This window comes from Vidua chalybeata, chromosome 1, assembly GCF_026979565.1.
Source record: "Vidua chalybeata isolate OUT-0048 chromosome 1, bVidCha1 merged haplotype, whole genome shotgun sequence".
Lineage (NCBI taxonomy): Eukaryota > Metazoa > Chordata > Aves > Passeriformes > Viduidae > Vidua > Vidua chalybeata.
In genome coordinates this window covers 1,436,731-1,458,788 of record NC_071530.1, presented here as the reverse complement: position 1 = coordinate 1,458,788, position 22,058 = coordinate 1,436,731, and the positions used below count along the sequence as shown (strand labels likewise).

The window sequence follows — 22,058 nt, the reverse complement described above, 5'->3', positions numbered from 1 at the left end:
GCCTGGGCCTGCATTCCCGCTCTTCCCAAAGCACAGGGAATGGGATGAGCAGGGTGGGTCCTTCCTCAGGATCTCAGCTCATCCCCCGCAGTGGGATTCCCCAGAAATCCACGGGAATGGTGCAGATCTGGGAATCAAACCCGAATTCCCATGGATCCAAGAAGAAGGGTGGGAATTGTCCACCCTCCCTCGCTCTGATTGTTTGGGAAAAGGATTCCCTGGAAAAATCCACTTGCCTGGACTGGATTTGAAGCTCATCCCACGAAAGAATCACTCCAGGCCCTGCAATTCCCATTTTTCCAGGAGGAAATTGGGGAATTAATCATTCCCTGGCTGTTGGATCTGGCAGGGGGAGGACTTTGGATCTAAGGAACCTGAGGAGTGAGTTTGGATTTTTGTGGATAAAAGGGAACCAGAATTTCTCAGTCTTGGAGTCGGGGGAAGATATCCCAGGAGAGCTTCTGGTGCCAGGGTTAAACTTGGAAAAATTCCCTTTTTTGCCAGGGTTAAACTGGGAAAAACTCCCTTCTTGTGCAAGGGTTAAACTGGGGAAATTCCCAGTTTTATCAAAGGGTTAAACAGGGGAAATTCCCAGTTTTATGCCAGGGTTAAACAGGGAAAATTCCCAGTCTTGTGCAAGGGTGAAACTGGGAAAATTCCCTTCTTGTGCAAGGATTGAACTGGGAATTTTTTCCTTGTGCAGCTCCAGCAGTTCAGGGTTACCTCCCTTCAATCCCTTCAGTTTGGGGGAGGAATAAAATAATTGCAGATATGGAAATAATAAAAGGAAGTTTAAAGAATGAAATAAATAAATACATAAAATAAATAGTAATAAATTAAATTGGTAAATTAAATAAATTGGTAAATTAAATAAATTGATAAATTAAATAAATAATGATAAATGGGAAATAATAAAAGGAAGTTTAAAGAAAGAAATAAATACATAAAATAAATAGTAATAAGTTAAATAGATAAATTAAATAAATTGATAAATTAAATAAATTGATAAATTAAATAAATAATGGTAAACGGGAAATAATAAAAGGAAGTTTAAAGAAAGAAAGAAATACATAAAATAAATAGTAATAAATTAAATTGGTAAATTAAATAAATTGATAAATTAAATAAATAATGATAAACGGGAAATAATAAAAGGAAGTTTAAAGAAAGAAATAAATACATAAAATAAATAGTAATAAATTAAATTGATAAATTAAATAAATTGGTAAATTAAATAAATTGATAAATTAAATAAATAATGATAAACGGGAAATAATAAAAGGAAGTTTAAAGAAAGAAATAAATACATAAAATAAATAGTAATAAATTAAATTGATAAATAAAATAAATAATGATAAATCTGAAATAACTTCTAAAGAAGCACATTGGAAATAAATTAATTATAAATAAATAAACAATAAAATGTCTCTTAATAATGAAATATCTCTAAATTATAAAATATGTAGAAAACCAAACAGGATCAAACGCATCCCTGGATCAAGCCCTGGACACAGAGGGGACACTAAAAACCTGGATTTGGCCATTCCCAAAGCATCTCAGATCCCAGCTGATTCCCATCCCCTCCTGGCACTGGAATCTCTGGACAGGGCCCCTATAAAATCCTCATTTTTAATATCTATAAACCTAGAAATGGGATTTTCCCTGCTTCCCCCTCTCTCCAGGGAAACACCCACCACGGAGCCCCTGGAATGCTGCAGGCGAGTTTTCCCCTCCTTTTCCCAAGGCCTGTGGATCCCTGTGTCCCTAAACCCACACTGATCCTGGGAATCCCTGGGAAGGATTTCCCCAATCCCAGGCCTCCCTCAGTGGGAAAAGCAGCCAGATCCCACAAAATCCCCAGCAGAGGTGGGAATAGCTGCCCAGAAATTCCCAAATTCCCCTCAACCTTCCCAGCTCTCCCTAATGGATAACTTTGGAATCGCTGCTGGAAAAGCAGATTTGGGATCCAGCTGGAATGGGAATGGGGTGGGAGGAGTGTGGGGGCACTGCTCTGAAATCCCTCAGCACCATCCAGCCCAATCCTGCTCCCCTGGGATGGGATGGGATCCATGGGATGGGATGGGATGCCATGGGATGCCATGGGATGCCATGGGATACAACAGGATGCAGTGGGATGGGATCTATGGGATGGGATGCAATAGAATTTGTGGGATGGGATCCATGGGATGGGATGCAATGGGATCTATGGGATGGGGTCCATGGGATGGGATTGGATGCAGTGGGATGGGATCCATGGGATGGGATGGCATGCAATGGGATCCATGGGATGGGATCCATGGGATGGGATGCCATGGGATCTATGGGATGGGATGTATGGGATGGGAGCCATGGGATGGGATGCAATGGGATCTATGGGATGGGATCGATGGGATGGGATCCATGGGATGGGATGCCATGGGATGGGATGCAATGGGATCTATGGGATGAGATCCATGGAATGGAATCTATGGGATGGGATGCAATGGGATCCATGGGATGGTATCCATGGGATTGGATGCAGTGGGATGAGATCCATGGAATGGAATCTATGGGATGTGATCCGTGGGATGGGATGCCATGGGATCTATGGGATGGGATCCATGGGATGGGATCCAACGGGATGAATTCAGAACCTCCCCTTCATTCCCAACCCATCTGCCCTGGATCCGCTGCAATCCCCATCGGGAATGCGGGGGGGGTTCACTCCCGTGCGATCCCCCCGCAGCCGGGGAGATCCTTTGGGATTCCAGGGCGAGGGGAAGGCGGGGAAGGAGGCGGAGGAAGAGGAGGAGGCAGAGATCGCACCAAGAGCGGCCCTTTTTTTATCCCTTCCCCTCTCTCCCTCTCACAGGAAGCCCAACTCTACCTTCGCTTGGAAAGAGCCTTTCATAAACCCAGCTCAAGGCTCCCATTCACGGCCATGGAGCTGGGAAAAAAAAAAAAAAAAAAAAAAACGGGAATAAAAAAAAAAAAAAACCCAACCCGAGCAAGCGGAGAGTTTGGGGTTTCTTTTTTTTTTTTTTTTTTTCGCTCTCCCTTTCGCTCTTCTTTTTTTTTTTTTTTTTTTTTCGGCGCTCCAAAAAAATAACCCAGAAATGCTCGCAGCGAAAATTTGATGTTTTTACCGTCTGCTCCCCGAGAGAGGAGAGATTGGAATTTTTCGCTCCTCAGCTCCTAAATATCCGCGAGAAAAGCGGGAAGTAAAGGGGAAGAAAGGGGAAAAGCGACAAAAATATTCCCTCAGAGTTTGATTTTTAAAGTTGAGTGAGTCAGCCCCGAGCCCGGCGCCTCTCTGTGTTTGCCCGCGTGGTGCATCCCTGGCAGGGCGTGTAACCCTTTCCCAGCCTCGCTTCTCTTCCCAGCATGGAAAAAAGAGCAGGGAATGCTGGATCCCGCCGCAATTCCCAAATAATTCCCCCATCCCCCCCCCCCCAGCTCGCTCTGGGGGAAGAGAGGGTGGGTTGGAATTTTTTTAATATTTTTTTTCGCAGCGGAGTTTTATGAATGAAAGCTCCCGGCTGAGCTGGGAGTGATATCCCAATCCTTTTCCCGGTTTTCAGGGATCTTGGGATCTCCCGGAAAACTCTGCGCCCATGTGGATGGAAAAAAAAAAAAAAAAAAAAATTAATTCCCAAAATCAAAATAACCCCAAATCGCGAGGATTTCAGGGAGTTTCGGAGTGAGGGCAAAGCGCTTTTGCTCCGGGGTGATAAATTTAAAAAAAAAAAAAAAATCCTAAAATAAAGGACGGGAAAGGGGTGGAAAGAGGGGACGGGAATTTTCAGCCCCACGTTTGCAATCGTCTTTTCCAAACTGCAGCTCCTTGGAGGCAGAGAAGGAGAGAGAAGCCAAAAATTCCCGGTTTTTTTCCCTAAAACCAGAGAATTCCGTGCCTGGCAGAACCAACTTTTTGGGACAGCCAAGCAAAACCTCCCCAGTGCCGCCGCCGCTGCCCCAAAGGCAACTGCGGAGGGAAAACATTCCCAACTTTTGGGGCGTTTTGGAAATTTGGGATTTGTTCTGCGTGCGGCAGAGAGGAGGAGAGGCAAATAAAATAAAAAAAAAAATAAAAAAAAAATAAAAGAAAAAAGAGAAACCCCAAAAATAAAAGGGACGGAGAGCGGGGGGAGTTTGGGGTTTTTTGTCCCCTCGGCGAGCGAAAAGATAAAATTACTGCGGCTAAAAATAAAGCGGTGGTTAAAGGTTCCCCCTCCCTCTGCCATCTCCCACCCCTTCCAGCCCTCTCCCTGCTCCCTCCCTCCTTCCCTCCCTCCTTCCCTCCCTCCTTCCCTCCCTCTCCCGCTGCCTCTCCGTGTTTGCGTTTGACAAAGAAATGATTTGAACTTCCCGGAGCCGCAGAAAATCGGGATCCCGAGGCGCACCCGGGCCCATATGGATGTGATTTCCCAGCTCGCTCCCAGATGATCCAGCGGCACCGGGAGCCGCGGCGCTGAGCGGCTCCGCTGCCTCTCCCCATGGGCTCCGCGGCGGAATTTTGGGAGCTGCCCGCCACTCCAGCCATGAGAAAACGAGGAAAAGCCCCGGGATCTCTCGTCATGTGCCTCTCTGGCTGAAAGCTGGGGAGCCAAAGGAACAAAATCCCGCGGATCTGGGGGCACGCGAGGGAGGACAAGGAGAAATCCGCGCCGCTGGAATTCCGAGCTCGCCTACCTCCCGCTTCCCTGCGCGAGGCTGGATGCTGGAAGCAGCCCCTTGGATATGGGATCATATCTGGTGTATCCCAGCCTGGGTTTGATCCTCTGCTGCTCCGTGCTCAGCTCCGTCTACGCGCTGGTGAGTCCCGCTTTTTTTTTTTTTTCTTTTTTCTTTTTTTCTTTTTTCTTCTTTTTTTTTTCCCCCGCGGTTTTTCCCGGAGGATCCTTGCGGATCCTGCCGCCAGGAGGGATAAATGAGGGGATGAAGGATTAAAAAGCTGTTTGGGGTTGTTGGGATCCGCTGGCGGGGCTGCAGGCGCTGCAGTGAAAATGTCTGTGCTTCCCAGGAGTTGGGATCGCTTGGAAAGCTCTGGACAGGACGTGTGAGGTTTGACAGGGATCTGGGACAGCGTTTGGGGCAGAATTTCGGGATCTGCCTATGGAGAAAGGACAACTTTGCTTCCCTTTTCATATTTTTATTTCTTTTTCCCCCTTTTTTATTTTTTATTCTGCTTTTATTTTTTTTTAATTTCTCTTTCATTTTTTCTCTTTTTCTTCTTTTTTTTCCTATTCCGTTTCCTTTCGTTTTTTTCCTTTCCATTTCTTCCTTTTCCTTTCCCTTCACTTTTTCTCTTCCCTTTCCCTTCCTCTTTCCCTTCCCTTTTTTCCTTCTCCTCCACCTTTCCCTTTTGCTTCCCTTCCTCTTTTCCTTCTTCCTTCCCCTTCCCCTTCTCCTTCTTCTTCCTCCCTTCCCCTTCCCTTCCTCTCCACCCCCTCCAAGACAATTTCATTCCCAATTCTCCTTTCCCTGCAAATCTCCTTAATCCCAGTGAAACCGAGCCTCTCTTTTGGAATTAAATCCCAGGAAAACAGGGAAGTTGTAGGAACCTTTTGCTCCTTGGCACTTTCCACCCCTTCCAGCACACATCAGGCTTCCCAAGGTTGGAAAACCGGGATAAATCCATCCAAACTGGGAAATGGTGGGAGACCTGCAGCTCCAAAACCTCCAGGAAGCAGGGAAGGGACATTTCCTCGGGAATCAGCTGCTGGATGTGGAGCTAGTGCTGGAATTCCCTGTGACAGGAGCTCTCCTGGCTTTCCCCAGCCCTGGGATTCTCACTCCTGCTCCCATTCCCCAGCGTTTTCCAGGAGTAGGACACCCATGGAAAGTGGGATCTGCTCTCCAGGAGGGATGGAAATGGGATTGGGATTGGGATTGGGATTGGATTGGGATTGGGATTGGGATCGGGATCATTCTGGCTGCAGTCAGGTCCTTCCTGACCTCCAGGATCCAACAGCCTGGGCCTTATCCCTGGAATCTTGTGCAGAGCTGGGAGTGTTTTCCAGCTTTTCCAGTGGGAAATTTCTCCTCACTAAATGAGAAGGAACAGCCCCTTGGAAAACAATCCCTGTTTTCCCTGTCTGAGCCCATCCCTGCTCAAACCACACAAAACCCAAAGAAAACTGGGGAAATCAGGAGAACCACTTGGAGATTTGTTGGGATTTCAGGGATGGGTGAGGCTTTTCCCAAATTCCAGGGCTGGATCAGCATCTCCTGACTTTGGGGCTGTGTCCAGGTCCTGCAGCACCTGCTGCTCCCTGCTCCAGAATTCCTGCAATTCCTGCTGCTTTGGGACTGGGAAAATCAGGATTGGGAACCAGCCAGGCTGGAGCTGGGGAAATTTCAGGGATGCAAAAAAAACCTGGGCAAGGCTGCATCTCCCATTCCCATTATTCCCATTATTCCCATTATTCCCATTATTCCCATTATTCCCATTATTCCTATTCTCATTCCCATTATTCCCATTCCCATTTCTGTTCCCATTCCCATTCCTGTTCCCATTCCCATTCCCATTATTCCCATTCCCAGCTCACTCCTCTCTCCCAGTAACTCCTGCCTGGAATTCGCAGTGGGATTTCTTTGGGATCCCCCATCCCAAGAGATCCTTTCCATCCCAAGGGATGAGCTGGGAGGTGCCCCCATGTCCCCAGCGCCGGCTCAGGGTGAGCTGGACCTGGCAAAAATCGGGAATGAGCTCTTCCAGGATCCCAGAGGGCTGAGAAATCCATGGGATTTGCTGGGAAAGCACAGGAGTTTCCCTAAAACCCCTCCTGGACCTGGATTTGCCGATCCCATGGATCCTTCCCAACTCGGATTTTGACTGGTTTCAGGTCCTGCTGCTCCAAATCCTGCTTGGTTTAGTTAGGCCAGGCTTAAATTCCCATTTTAGACACTTCCCTTGCTTTTCCAACCGCTCCTGACAGCAGAAGGGATTCCCAGAGGGTTCCTAAATCCATCCTGACAGTCCGGGAGCTGCGGAGATCCCGAGTGTCCCCCCTTAGGCAGGATAATGTCACCCCTTGTCACCCCCGTCCAAGAATCGCCTCGAGCCTGGATTTTCCTGGAGCTGTCGTTTCTTTTTCCAGCTACTTGGATTTTTAAAGGGACTTTGGACAGAGGGAATGGGATCGAGGGTGGCCAGCAGGGAGAGATTTTATGGATTTATCCTGAAATTTGTTGTTGTTATTATTATTTACTATGAAATGTGCTATTAATATTTATTATAAAAGTTGTTGTTGTTTTTATTTGTTATAAAATTCGTTGTTGTTGTTATTTATACAAGGGTCACAAATATATTTGATATTTGGCTCTGGCTGCCGTAAATCTTCCCTTTCCTAGGAGCAACAAGGAAAAATCCATGGATGGATGGGGATGCAGGGATTTAATTCAGGCTCTGGGCTGAGCTTAAAGCGCTCCCGAGCTTTCCCCGGGGCACAGCAGAGCCCGGCTCAGCCGCGGGCTTGGATCAGGAGATTCCCGCAGCCAGAGGCGGCTCCAGGGCACAATTCCCGGCTGAATCTTGGGAATGAGGGCCCAGATTCCCGGGATCTCTGCAGCTCTGTGATGCTGGGATGGGACAGAGCCCGGAGTGTCCCAAAGCCGGCGCTGACATTCCTGGAATTCCCCTTGGAGCCGGCAAGGATCGTGCCCAAGGCGCTTTTAGAGGGAATCGTGCTGGAGCAGGGCTGGGAAATCATTTCTGGGATATCCCAGGATTGGGAGATGGATCCGGATCCTTGGAATATCCCAGGACTGGGAGCTGTATCCCTGGGATATCCCAGGACTGGGAGCTGTATCCCTGGGATATCCCAGGATTGGGAGCTGGATCCCTGGGATATCCCAGGATTGGGAGCTGGATCTGGTCCCTGGGATATCCCAGGACTGGGAGCTGGATCCCTGGGATATCCCAGGATTGGGAGCTGGATCTGGTCCCTGGGATATCCCAGGATTGGGAGCTGGATCTGATCCCTGAGATATCCCAGGATTGGGAGCTGGATCCCTGGGATATCCCAGGACTGGGATCTGGATCCCTGGGATATCCCAGGATTGGGAGCTGGAGCTGGATCCCTCCTCTGCAGCAGCCTTGGCTGTCCCTGCATTCCAAGCAGGGAGGGAAATCCAGCACTGGGAAAAATCTCAGGGAAGGAGAGAAAAGTCTGGGAAATCAGGGCCCTCTTCCCTGAGGCTCAAATCCCTGCGGGATCAGCTTCCCAATCCTGGGGTTTTAGGGACAGACTTGGGCGAGGCTCAGCTTTGCTCCAGCTCTGACAATCCAGAGAAACCTTCCCAAGATTTCCCTGGAACAGCCCAATAACACCTGCCTGGGCAACGGGTGGAATTCCACCTGGATGGAGTGCCTGAAATCCGGCAGGGTGAGGGTGGGAATCTGGGATAATTCTGCCCTTTAGTCCCAGGATTAAGGAATTAAGACCGGCCTAAGGCGGAGAGCTCTGCAAAGATGGGCTTGAGGAGAATTTGTGGCAAAAGGAGCTTTGAAAGTCGGGTCTGACACCGGCAGAGCTCGGGAGAAGGGAAAATGTGGGAATGGTTTTTATTGGGAGGTGCTGGCAGAGGGAAAACCTCCCCATGTCCTAAAAGGTTGGATTTTGGGATCTGAATGATTTTTCCAACCGAATCCTGGGATCTACGGAGCCAAAATCTCCATGGTTTTGCTCTTCCAACCCTTTTTATTTTCCCTTTTTTCCCCTCCTTTTGCTCAGCCGGGGAGATCCCAGCCCTGCTGGCACCAGAGGAGAGATTCTGATTAATCAATCCATGAATTAATTATTAATTAGACAGCAGCTTTCTGCAGGACTTGGGACCAGAATATCCCAGTTTTGGGAAGCAGCTGCCAGGCTGCAGCGGGCTGAGCTCCGGGAAGCAGATCCATGTGGGAACAGGGTGGGAACAGGGACCATTCCCACTTTTCCTTGGCTGCCCCGGCCTGCTCACCGTGTTCGGGTGATGCTGAACTTCCCTCTGCTTTTGGGACGATCCCAAAAAATTCCAATCCCGATCTTTGGGGGATTGGGAATCTTTTCTGGCACACCTGGAGAGAATTCCCCATTCCGCATCCACCCCTGGATCCCTGGAAGTGTCCTGGGAAAGGCTGGATGGGGCTCGGAGCAGCCTGGGATGGGGGAATGGGATCATCCTTCGGGTCCTTCCAAGGCAAAGCACTCCGGAATTCCGTGCTGTTGGAAGGTTGGGATTAAGGAGGTGCTGGATGGGGTTTTCCTCTTGGGCTCGTTCCTTGTTGGGCGGATCAATCCCACAGATCTCCAGAAATCAGGAAAAGGGAAATGGTTTGAAGTTGGATGGAAGGAAGGAATGATAATGCTCGACATTGGAATACTACCCATAATTTTTTTTTTAATTATTTAACTTTTTTTTTTATTTTTAAATTTAAAATTAATAAAAATAGCAATGAAAATTGCAACATAAAAAATAACAATAAAGAGAAGGAGAAAAATAAGAAAGATAAGAAAAAAAAGAAAAAATAAAATAAAAATTAATAATAATAATAATAAAATAATAACAATAATAAAAAATAAAATTGTAAATAGTCCTGTAAAATAAAAATCCTACAAATCCCAATTTATCAAACCAAGACAGGCCCCAGACAATGGGAAATGTCCTTTTCTTGGCACATTCCCGGGAAGGAGCCCACCCCTGCTCCCAGATTTCCGAGGGATTCTCCCGCTGTTCCTTGGGATCAGCCAAAATCCCGAAATCCCTGAACCTCTGATATCCCTGGAGCTGAACCTCTCCGGCATCAAAGGCAAAACCAGCAAACCCCTGGCGAGGGCAAAGCCCAGCCTGGCAGCTCGGCCCTCACCAGCCAAGGAAATTCCGGCAAATCCGCGCTGGATTTGTGGGAGCTGCTGGCGCTGGGAAGAGGAAAAGCAGGAGCAGAGCTGAGCCCGCGGCGGGGTCGGGGCTGCGGGAGATGAAAGCCGAGGGTGGCCCTGGGTCCCGGCAGTTGTTGTTTGGTTTGTGTTGTCCCAGAAATAGCCCGGAGCGGTTTTTTTGGGATCAGCGGGATTATCCCGGCTGGAGCGTGGCTGTGCCTGCAGGGATCCCCCGGGCAGGGACAGCTGGAGCCACCGGGGCCACCCCCTGTCCCTTTGGAAGGTGATGCTGGGAGGGACATCCCAGAGCTCTTCCTGGGATAAGGGATTGTCCCGCTGGAGGATTCCCACCCTTCGGAGAACTCCCTCCATCCAATCCAGCTGGAATCAGGCCCCGTTTGCAGAGGGATTTGGGACACAAAGGTCACTTTGGTCACCCTGAAATCCCGGCTTTTGTGGTGTGGGGTGAGGGGGAAAACTGTCCTGGCACTGACACCCATCCCATCCCATCCCATCCCATCCCATCCCATCCCATCCCATCCCATCCCATCCCATGGATCGCATCCCATGGATCCCATCCCATCCCATCCCATCCCATCCCATCCCATCCCATCCCATCCCATCCCATCCCATCCCATCCCATGGATCCCATCCCATGGATCCTACCCCATCCCATCCCATGGATCCCCTCCCATCCCATGGATCCCATCCCATGGATCTCACCCCATCCCATCCCATGGATCCCACCCCATCCCATCCCATGGATCCCCTCCCATCCCATGGATCCCATCCCATGGATCTCACCCCATCCCATCCCATGGATCCCATCCCATGGATCCCATCCCATGGATCCCCTCCCATCCCATGGATCCCATCCCATGGATCTCACCCCATCCCATCCCATCCCATCCCGCCGCATGGATCCCATCCCATCCCATCCCATGGATCCCTGACCCTCTCCAAGTGCAAACCATCCCCCAAATCCCAAGCTTTGGAGCCTTTCCACCGTAACGATCCCGAGGGTTCGAACTTCTCCCAGAAAAACTCATCCAAAGGAATCTTGGCCTTCGGAAAACGATCCCAGGATCCGAGTCTGGGGCAGGGAAGGGGTCAGGAACTGCTGACTCAGCAGCTCGGGCTCCTTATCTGGTTTTCCACACGGTTGCCCGGGTGCTGATCCGGGCTCCCGATGTTATCTCAGCTCCAGCCTCCCTCCCCCCAACTCTCCAAGAATTCCCAGGTGTTTCTCCAGCTCCAGCTGGATCTGGGAAGGCAGGATTGGATGTTTGAGTGTCCTCAGGAAACCTTCTCTTCCCTTCCCTGAATTTTGGCTTGGGGACTGAAATGACATTTGGGGTTTGGGGTTTTTTTTAATTTTTTTCCCGTGTTTTAACAAAGACCCAAAATTCAGCTTGAGCTTTTCATGGATTTAGGGATGAGCGCTTTGTGGGGAATTCCCACCTCGAAGAGGACAAATGATCAATGATCTGCCTTCTGTGGGATTTTGGGAATCTCTGCCACTTTTAGGTGATCTTCCTGCTCATTCCACAGGGGATGGATAAGGTGGCCTTTAAACGTCCCTTCCAACCCACATTATTCCACAATTCCATGATTTAATCACTTTATTGCCAGGATTTATCCACCTGGCTGGGAGGATTGCAGCATTCCCAGAGAGCCCTGGGCCCATCGCCTGCAGGAAAGCTGGGAATGGGGCTGGGAGCAGACCTGGAGCAGGATATTCCTCAGCTCTGCCTGGAAAGGCCGGGATTGCTGGATCTGGGAACTCCCTTTAAGCCTGGATTTGTCCCATTCCCTTCACCATTCCCGTGCTCCATCTCCCATCGGGATCAGACCCTGCTCCAGCATTTCCATCCCTGGCTTTGGCCCTTTTGTCACAATTCTGGGGACAAAAAGTCAACATTTTTGCTCTGGAAGGGCCACAGAGCTGAATCCAGCCTGATCCATGTGGGCACATGGAATTTCCCCAAAGGAAAAGCTGCTCCTGACTCATCCTCAGCTTCATCCCCACCCAGCCCCGTTACTTCTTTTTTCATAACCCCAAAACCTGGGAAAGGTCTGGAACAGTTAGTTTAGGGATACAGCAGGACCTGGGACTCCAGGGAATGCTCAGCTCTAGGAAATCATGGAGTCATTAATTAATTAATTAATTAATTGATCTTCTGAACTAAAGCGCCTTAAAAGAGTTCGAGGACTAATTTGCTTTCACAGAATCCCAGAATTCCAGGATGGAGTAGCTTAAAGCTCATCCCACCCTTCAGGTGTCTTTTCTTTTTCAAAGACACAAATCAAATCCCAAAATTCCCTGAAAACTCTGGACTGATTTCCATGGTCTTCAACTGCCTGAAGCCCTGGCTTGCCTCAACGTCTCCTGTTTTCCTGCATCCCAATCCATGTTTCCTCTTGGATAGGGAGGAATCCGAGTGGCTTTGGGACTTTGAGCAAGGACACGAGCTCCTTGTCCCAGGTTTATTCCGAGACTCGGATCAATATCCATTACAAGCAGCTTTTATTTTGTGGGTTGCAACTCGACCCCGCTCGATAAAAAAACAGGAAAATGATCCCTAAAATAAAAGTGGGAGGGAGCTGATAGAGGTGAGACTTCCAGGGTGTTTATCTATGGATCTATAATGGCTTTAAACGGGAAATGTGAGGCATAGGTGGGATATTGGGAAGGAATTCCTGGCTGGGAGGGTGGGCAGGGGCCGGGATGGAATTCCCAGAGCAGCTGTGGCTGCTCCTGGATCCCTGGAAGTGCCCCAGGCTGGGATGGATGCAGCTGGGAGCAGCCTGGGACAGTGGGAGGTGTCCCTGCCATGGCAGGGCTGGAATGGGATGATCCCATAAAATTATTCCAATTTTAGGGTCCCTTCCAGCCCGAACCATTCCGGGGTAACAGAGGCATGGCTGATTTTCCCGCGTGCTGATTTCCCAGGACTGTTTGTCCAGGATAGTCCCTGGACTGGGACAAGGCAGGATAGGGCCAGGACTGGGTGGGCCTCGGGGTGGTTTTTCCTTGGCTGTACAAACCCATGGAATTTGGTACAAAACTGGGATGTGGCTGTGTACCCAAGAGAGTGCAAGGGTGTCCCTGCACGGCTGGGGATGGGATGGAAAGGGAATCAGGGTCGGATGGGAAGGAAAGGAATTCTGCAAATGGAGAGATCCCAGCTGGATAGGAAGGGAGAGGATTCTCCCAATGGAAAGAGGTGATGGGAAGGGAGAGGATTCTCCCAATGGAAAGAGGGTGATGGGAAGGGAGACGATTCTCCCAGTGGAAAGAGGGTGATGGGAAGGGAGAGGAATCTCCCAGTGGAGAGATCCCAGCTGGATGAGATTTGAGAGGATTCTCCAGATGGAGAGATCCCATTTGGTTGGGAATTGAGAGGATTCTCCCAATGGAGAGATCCCAGTTGGATGGGAAAGGAGAGGATTCTCCCAAAGGAGAGAGGGTGATGGGAAGGGAGACGATTCTCCCAATGGAGAAATCCCAGTTGGAGAGGAAGGGAGAGGATTCTCCCGATGGAAAGAGGGTGATGGGAAGGGAGAGGATTCTCCCAATGGAAAGAGGTGATGGGAAGGGAGAGGAATCTCCCAGTGGAGAGATCCCAGCTGGATGAGATTTGAGAGGATTCTCCGGATGGAGAGATCCCATTTGGTTGGGAAGGGAGAGGATTCTCCCAAAGGAGAAATCCCAGTTGGAGAGGAAGGGAGAGGATTCTCCCGATGGAGAGATCCCAGCTGGATGGGAAAGGAGAGGATTCTCCGAATGGAAAGACAGTGATGGGGAGAGGATTCTCCAAATGGAGAGGTCCAAGCTGGATGGGAATTGAGAGGATTCTCCCGATGGAGAGATCCCAGCTGGATGGGAATTGAGAGGATTCTCCAGACGGAGAGATCCCAGTTGGATGAGATTTGAGAGGATTCTCCCGATGGAGAGATCCCAGTTTTCCAGCCGCATCTCCAAGCCCTGGTGATCTCCAGCAGTTCCTGTGGTTCCTCCCTGCCCTGAGCTATGAAACTTCCCTGAAATGATTCCAAGCAGAGCCATGTGGGGGCTCGGCAAAGCGGGAATGTCCCTCCTGAGCCTGGGAAGGAGGATGGACACACTGGAATCGTGGATTTTCCAAACCACAGGAAAGGGCTAGATCCCATTGTGGATTTGGAGCTGTTTTTTAAGGGCTGCCAAATCATCTTGGCAATTTGGGCAAATTGAGTTTCACTATTTAAAGCAGACTGGTCAGGAAATTATTTTTTTCTTCTCTGCTCCCCAAATTTTTTTCCTGATTTTGCCTCAGTGTCATCAGCAAAGTCCCTGTGATCAATAAATCGGATTTTAATCGCCTTTCCATGGATTTTGGAGGTTTGGATGCGGGAAATCCGCGCTCTGCGCTGTGTGTTCCCAATTTTCTGCGCCACCAGCCAGAGGTGCCTCAGGCTGCTGGAAAAGGGGACGGGCCGGAGCTCAGGCGCTGGAAAAGCAGCAGAGTCCCCGTGTTTGGGATCCAGGGGAGGAGCTGGGGCTGTGCCAGGGAATGGGATCACAGGGAGAATCTCCATGTGGGATCATGCAGGCTGCACCAACTCCCCTGACTCAGCACCCCCAGGGTGATAAGGGCTCTGATAAGGGCTCTGATAAGGACAACAAAGCCCCAGGGTGACCCCTCTGTCACCCCCTGGGCGGCTGAGGAGAGGCCACAGCAGGGACATTCCCGTGTCCTTCTGCTTCCCAGTTTTCCTATTCCTGCTCCCACGGAGGTGAATCCCCCATTCTCCCATCCCTCCTGTCACTCCAGGAATTGGGAATTCCCACCTCGAAGAGGACAAATTATCAATGATCTGCCTTCTGTGGGATTTTGGGAATCTCTGCCACTTTTAGGTGATCTTCCTGCTCATTCCACAGGGGATGGATAAGGTGGCCTTTAAACGTCCCTTCCAACACACATTATTCCACAATTCCATGATTTAATCACTTTATTGCCAGGATTTATCCACCTGGCTGGGAGGATTGCAGCATTCCCAGAGAGCCCTGGGCCCATCGCCTGCAGGAAAGCTGGGAATGGGGCTGGGAGCAGACCTGGAGCAGGATATTCCTCAGCTCTGCCTGGAAAGGCCGGGATTGCTGGATCTGGGAACTCCTTTTGAGCCTGGATTTGTCCTTTCCCCTTTCCTTTCCCCTCCTTTCCTTTTCCCTCCTTTCCTTTTCCTTTTCTTTCCCTTTTTCCCCTCTCACTTTATTTTAACCCTCTTTAACCCTCTTTAACCCTTTCCCTGCCCTTTCCCGGCCAGATTCCTGCTGGAATGCCGCAGCTCCCACTCCGGGAGCAGAGCGTGGTGTTCTGGCTCCAGCAGTGCCTCAAACCACAGGTATCCAACCCCATCCCGATCCCTGGAATGCTGCTTAATGTCCCGATTCACAACCCCACGACAGAGCCGGGACACCCCCTCCCCTCTCCCTCTGCTCCCTGCAGATCCCCCTCTCTCCCTTTTCTTGGGAAGGGCCGTTCTGTTCCCCAAAAAACCCAGGCCGGAGTTGCCAGCGGTGCCCGGGAGCGGAGCATGGAATGGGATGGGATGTTCGGGACAACAAGGGAGGCTCTGTGTGGGGCACAGGAGCCTGCAGGGAATGCTCCATGTGCTCCTGCTCCAGCGGCACTTCCAGGACATCCCTCACATCCCAGCTCCAGGACATCCCTCACATCCCAGCTCCAGGACATCCCTCACATCCCAGCGCCGGGACATCCCTCACATCCCAGCTCCAGGACATCCCTCACATCCCAGCTCCAGGACATCCCTCACATCCCAGCTCCGGGAATCCCTCACATCCCAGCTCCAGGACATCCCTCACATCCCAGCGCCGGGACATCCTTCACATCCCAGCGCCGGGACATCCCTCACATCCCAGCTCCAGGACATCCCTCACATCCCAGCTCCGGGACATCCCTCACATCCCAGCTCCACGACATCCCTCACATCCCAGCTCCAGGACATCCCTCACATCCCAGCGCCGGGACATCCCTCACATCCCAGCTCCGGGAATCCCTCATATCCCAGCTCTGGGACATCCCTCACATCCCAGCTCTGGGACATCCCTCACATCCCAGCTCCAGGACATCCCTCACATCCCAGCTCCGGGACATCCCTCATATCCCAGCTCCAGGACATTCCTTATATCCCAAATCCAGAACATCCCTCACATCCCAGCTCCGGGACATCCCTCATATCCCAACTCCAGGACATTCCTTATATCCCAAATCCAGCAGCACATCCAGGACACCCCTCAGTTCCCAAATCCTTGGAATCTGACCAGCTCTGGGATCCCCATATTCCCCAAATCCACCTGACCAGCTCCCACATTCCCTCATCTCCTCATTCCAGCTGTTCAATTCCACAATTCCCTCATCGTCTCCTCCATCCAGGCAGCTCAGGAATTCCCTCCTCTCCCCTTTTTTCTGGGAAAGAAGTGGGGATGCTGGTCCTGGAGCTGAGGGAAACCCTGGGATAAGGCAGGAGAGGAGAAAAGCTGGATTTTTTTCCCCAGGGGGAAAGAAAAAGGAAAAGAGAAAGGAAAAGAGAAAGGAAAAGAGGGAAAAGGGAAAGGAAAAGAGGGAAAAGGAAAAGAAAAGGAAAAGGAAAAGGAAAGGAAAAGGAAAAGGGAAAGGGAAAGGAAAAGGAAAAGGAAAAGGAAAAGGAAAAGGAAAAGGAAAAGGAAAAGAAAAGGAAAAGGAAAAGGAAAAGGAAAAGGAAAAAAAAGGAAAAGGAAAATGAAAAAGGGAAAGGGAAAGGGAAAAAGGAAAAGGAAAGTTTTCCATGGATTTCCCAGCTCTGCTCCAAGATTCCAGGAGGAATCACCAGTTTTTAACCTGCCTGTTGAGCCTTTGCCTTGATTTCTTTTCCTTTTCGTACCCTTATCCTGGCACTCTGGAATTCATCTCCAGCTTCTTCCTGTTGCCGGGACAGGTAAATTTTAATTGGGAATTTTGTACCTCTCCACAAATAACTCTGAAAGTTGAGGCTGGAGGAAAACCACTCCAAAAACACGGCAGAGGAAGGAATGAGAACCCACAATCCTGACATTCCCATGTCCTAAAAGGGGAAAAGGAGTAACAAAAAAAATCCTATTATCTCCTTCCTGTGTGTCCTTCAGCAATTCCCCCTCTGGAAGCAGAGTTCACAAAGGAGACATCCAAAGATCTGGGGGGGAATTCCCAGAATTAAAAGCTCTTTTGCTGTTGTTATTATTTTTATTTTTTTTTTCACCTTTTTGGTCACTGTGGGGTAGAGGGAAGTGCCAGGGCAAATTAGAAAGATCCCAAAAATCCACAGTTTAATTCCTGTGGGGGTTTGTGTGTACAGGAATAGGGATTCTCCTGGAATGAGTCGGATTTTGTCGGCGTTTTGGGCACAGTTTGGGGTTTTTGTTGCATTTGTGGCGTTCACAGCGGGAAGATTTGGATGTCAGAGTTTTTGTGGTCGGATTTGGGCAACGCACCTTTGGAAAGAGCAGGAGCTGCAGCTTGGGCGTGAATTAAATTTTAAAAGATTCCAAAAATGGGTCCTGAAGGGAATAAAGAGGACAGTCCCAGTCAGAACTCCGCGGCTGAAAAGAATCAGAAAATCCTGGAATGGTTTGGGTTGGAAGCACCTTGAAGCTCATCCCATTCCCAAGGGCAGGGACACCTCCCACCATCCCAGGCTGCTCCAAGCCCTGTCCAGCCTGGCCTTGGGCACTTCCAGGGATCCAGGGGCAGCCACAGCTGCTCTGGGAATTCCATCCCCGCCCTTCCCCACCCTCCCAGCCAGGAATTCCTTGTCTGGATATGACAAACTGGGAGAATCTTCCCAGAAAAGCCCCAGCAGTTCCCCAGGCTTTGGTTCACCTTTTGTCTTACAGATATTTCTGTGGAACTCTGGAATTTCAGAGCTTCTCCTTCCTGGTTTGGGAATGTGGCCCAACGAGACACTTTAAAGGATAGAATTGCCAAAGAATCATGGAATGGTTTGGGTTGGAAAAGATCCTAAAGCCCATCCAGGGCCACCCCTGCCATGGGCAGGGACACCTCCCACTATCCCAGGCTGCTCCAACCTGGCCTGGACAATTCCAGGGATCCAGCGGCAGCCACAGCTTCTCTGGGAATTCCATCCCAGCCCCTCCCCACCATCCCAGCCAGGAATTCCTTCCCAAATCCCATCTCTCCTTGTTGTGTCTCAGAGTTTTTCAGGGATTGCAGAGACCATCCTGGCCTAAGTGAGCCCAGATCTTCCAAGGAGCTGTGTGAGCATCTGCCAGCAGGACAATTGGGATAATTAGGACAATTAATTAGGATAATTAGGAAGCTGCTTTCTGCTCCAGGTGCTCCTGGTTCCTCTCGGCTGGAATTTTTTCCAGGCGGAGTCTCCCAGTTCATCCTCCAGGAAGGAGATTCCCCGCGATGTCCAGGTGTCTCCCGGGCTCTGTGGTGGGAATTTGTCCACGGAGCTCCTGGGGAGGGATCCAGCTCTTTCCACGGAGGCACTGAAGGCTCCATTCATTCCTTGGCCTTCCCGGAGTCATCCAGAGGCACCCAGGGTGTCCAAGAAACTTTCCCAGGGAAGGCAGAGCTGGCTGGGGACCAGCGGGAAGCCGTGGAGCGTCAAGTAGCACTCGACACCTCGCTCCCAACCAGCCTCTGGAAAAGCAGGAGTCGGGATTTTCCCGCCTGCGGTTGGGGAGCAGGGCAGCCCCTGGAAAAGGAGCAGCACCCTCACAAGCAGGGTCTGTCTCTCTCTGTTGACTGAGCTGGGCCTACCCCGGGACAGCTCCGGATTTGGTGGAATTTTGCTCCAAGATTTCCGGACGGTTCCAATTCCCGCTCCAAATGTGCAGTGATTCCGTTTTAATCCCAATAAAAATCCCTCTGAGACTGCAGCAAGGGTGGGAATTTTATCCTTCCTTTCTCTCCCGAATATTGGACTCCAGATTTAACGGGGTCTTTTCCAACCTTGATGATTCCATGAGATCAAATGTCCAAAATGCTTTTGGTGGAGGAAAAAAAAAAAAAAAAACATCTGGGATGCAGGGATTTATCTGTTTGTAAATGAAATTCAAAGAGCAGAAGGAAAACACCCAGTTGAGCAGGAAAACCATGGCACATCCCTGTCATCCTCTTGCATTTTCATGGAATGCTGGAGAGTGGTTGGTCCAAATCCAGCGTGAACTTCAGGAATATTCTCAGAAACATCTGGAAGCACAAATTAAATCTGCTGCCTCCCTGGGTTTGAGCTCGGCTCCACTGGCCACGGAGAGATTGGAGAAAAATGGATAAAAATTCCCAAATCCATCATTAATAGGCACAGGTTATGAGACAAGGTCCACATCTCCAAAAAAATGATGGATAAAGGCTGAAAGCCTCCAGTTAATCCCCAATATTCCCTTCAGGCCACCGGGATCTGAAACCTCCAACTTTCAGCTCCAAGTCCCAGTGATTACTCCGATTCTGGAGGGAAATTTGGGATCAGTCGTGGATCGTGCCATGGGAACTGCAGGAGAACAGGGACGAGAATATTTCATCTCACTTGATCCAGCTTTTATAAATCATGGAGGTTTTTCCTATGGCGTTCCAGAGTTCTCATCCCATGGAATTTTCTGTGTTCCTGCTTTTCTCTGAGACGCATGGGAACACCCTGGGCTGGATGTTCAACCTTTGAATGGCTCCTTCCTTCCTTCCTTCCTTCCTTCCTTCCTTCCTTCCTTCCTTCCTTCCTTCCTTCCTTCCTTCCCTTCCCTTCCCTTCCCTTCCCTTCCCTTCCCTTCCCTTCCCTTCCCTTCCCTTCCCTTCCCTTCCCTTCCCTTCCCTTCCCTTCCCTTCCCTTCCTCTTGGCTTCAGAATCATCCAGGTTCTCCCTGAGATCTGAGGGAATTCTCCCCAAAACTTCCCAGCCAATTGCTGGGCCCTTAGCCAGGATTTGTGTGGATCTGTGGGAATTCCGTGGCTCAGGGCAGAGCAGGAATGATTTCCAATTGGGAAGAATCCTCTGTGGATCCAGAGGTGTGGAATTCAGGGACATGCTGAGATCCAGCTGCCAAATCCTCCCCACTTCCTAAAATTCCCTAAAATCAGCTGTAATCAGGTGGGGCTTGGTCCCTTCTTCCAAGAAATCAGTGATGGAAGAAGAGGAAAAGCCTCCAGTTGTGCCAGGTTGGATATTGGGAATATTCCTCACGGAAAGGCTTGTCCAGCCCTGGCACAGGGCAGTGCTGGAGCCCCCATTCCTGGGGGATATAACATCCACATGGATGTGGACCTGGGAATGCCAGTCCTGGTCCAAGGACTTTGACAGAAGCAGAAACACGGGGGAAATCCGAGGGAAAAACAAGGATAGGGCTGGAATTCCCTGGGGAGAACTCCGTGTCCCTGGGCTGGATGGAGCCTGGCCAGGGAAGCTTTCTGCTCCCTCCTTGTCTCGGCTCCAAATGAGCCAGGATGGGAAGGAGGGGGAGAAAGGAATCCCAGCTAATGGATTTGAGGGATCATTAGGACAGGAACCGGGCCCGGCAGCGCGTGGTTTCCGCAGCTGCTCAAAAATTCCCATTTTCCCTTTCCTCCCTTCCCAGAGCGCTCCTGGATATTGTTTCAGGCTGAGCAGGAAAAGCTGGGTTTGGGTTTGTTTCACCCCAAATTCTCTCCTGGTTCTCCTTATTTCCCATGGAAAACCTGTGAACCTGGGGAATATTCAGGAGGGCCAGGTCCCGGTTCCTTTTGGATCCAACATCCCTCCCTCCAGCAGCCTTTGGATTGAATATCCCTCCCAAAAATCCCAATTTTCCCTCTCCTCCTGCACCAGAGAGCTCCTGGGTACTGTTTCACACTCCTGGTCAGCTGAGCAGGGAAAGCTGGGTTTGGATTTTGTTTTATCCCAAATTCTCTCCTGGTTCTCCTTATGTCCCATGGAAAAACCTGTGAACTTGGGGAATTTTTAGGAGGGGCAGCTCCCGGCTCCCTCTGGATCCAACCTCCCTCCCTCAGGCTGTGGTTGAACATTCAGATCCCTGGATTTCTTTCCCATAAATCCCTTTGTGAGCAGAGGTAGGGAAGAATTGTTGGAGAAACCCCTCCAGAAGTTACCTTTAAACCTCCCTGAGAACATGGAGGCATCCAAGGAAAATCCCAGATCCTTTGGGTTTTCCACCTGGATTCCCAGTCGAGACTTTGCTCCTTCCCTTCCACCCGGAGCATCAGGGAAATCTTTGCTGGTGGCACAGACTTGGAGAATCCCGGGATTTTTGGCTGCTGTCAAATCCTTGTGGCCAAGGTCACCCGTCTGTGTCCTGAGGTGGCCCTGGAGCACCGGGATCTCGTGATCCATGATCTGGGAGAGAGGAGACAGGGAGACGTCTGGGCTGGAGGAGATCAAGGAGACACATGATCCCAATTTCCAACACATGAAAGGAGAGGGGAAAACCCTTCCACAATCCCTCCAGGACTGGCTGGGATGACCTCAGATTGCTGGGAAGGAAATTGGGTTAAAAGTCAGAAGATTCCTGGGAGGACGGTGGGGCTGGAATATTGGGAATATGGGAAGGGAGGGATTGGTTCTCACGGGGGGTCTCAGCTCCAGAATGTCATCAAAGTAATTAAAGCAGAGCTGATCCTGGGTTTAATTAGGAAAACGGGCTCAGCGCTTCCCATAGATCCGTGTTTCCAACAGCTCAGCAGTGCCAGGATTATCCCAAAACCCCTCCAGCCCAGTTTTACCTCCTGCCCGAAGGGAAGTTCCCAGAAAAGGAGGATGAAGGATGGTAATGGAGAAAAGGAGCTCGGGAAGGACCTTCTGGATCTCCACAGCTCCCTGACAGGAGGGGACAGCTGGGGGGAATCGGGAACAGGGACAGGACGAGAGGGAACGGCCTCAGGGGAAGGTCCAGGTGGGACATTGGGGGAATTCTTTCCTGGAATTGGTTGTCCAGCCCTGGCCCAGCTGCCCAGGGTAGTGCTGGAGTCCCCATTCCTGCAGGGATTGAAAAGCCATGGATGTGGCACGTGGGGACATGGTCAGGGGTGGCCTTGGCAGAGCTGGGCTCGATCGAGGGGCTTTTCCCACCTCAGTAATCCTGAGATTCAAAGGAAAAGCGATCAGGATCTCCCAAACAATTCCCTCCACTCCAAGGAAGGAGAGCAGGGCACAGTCCTGGATAAACCACGGGATGTTTTC

At 50.3% G+C, this 22,058-nt stretch overlaps 1 protein-coding gene across 1 annotated transcript in view; it reads left to right on the top strand.

The window, feature by feature from the left end:
• Positions 1-4,314: 4,314 nt before the first annotated feature.
• The window catches only part of PTH1R (parathyroid hormone 1 receptor), a 95,083-nt gene continuing 77,339 nt past the window's right edge, over positions 4,315-22,058 (top strand). Inside the window, exon 1 of the mRNA XM_053950985.1 lies at positions 4,315-4,794. Within this exon, the coding sequence (XP_053806960.1) occupies positions 4,720-4,794 (75 nt within the window). The 5' untranslated portion in view covers positions 4,315-4,719. The remainder of the gene's footprint in view (positions 4,795-22,058) is intronic.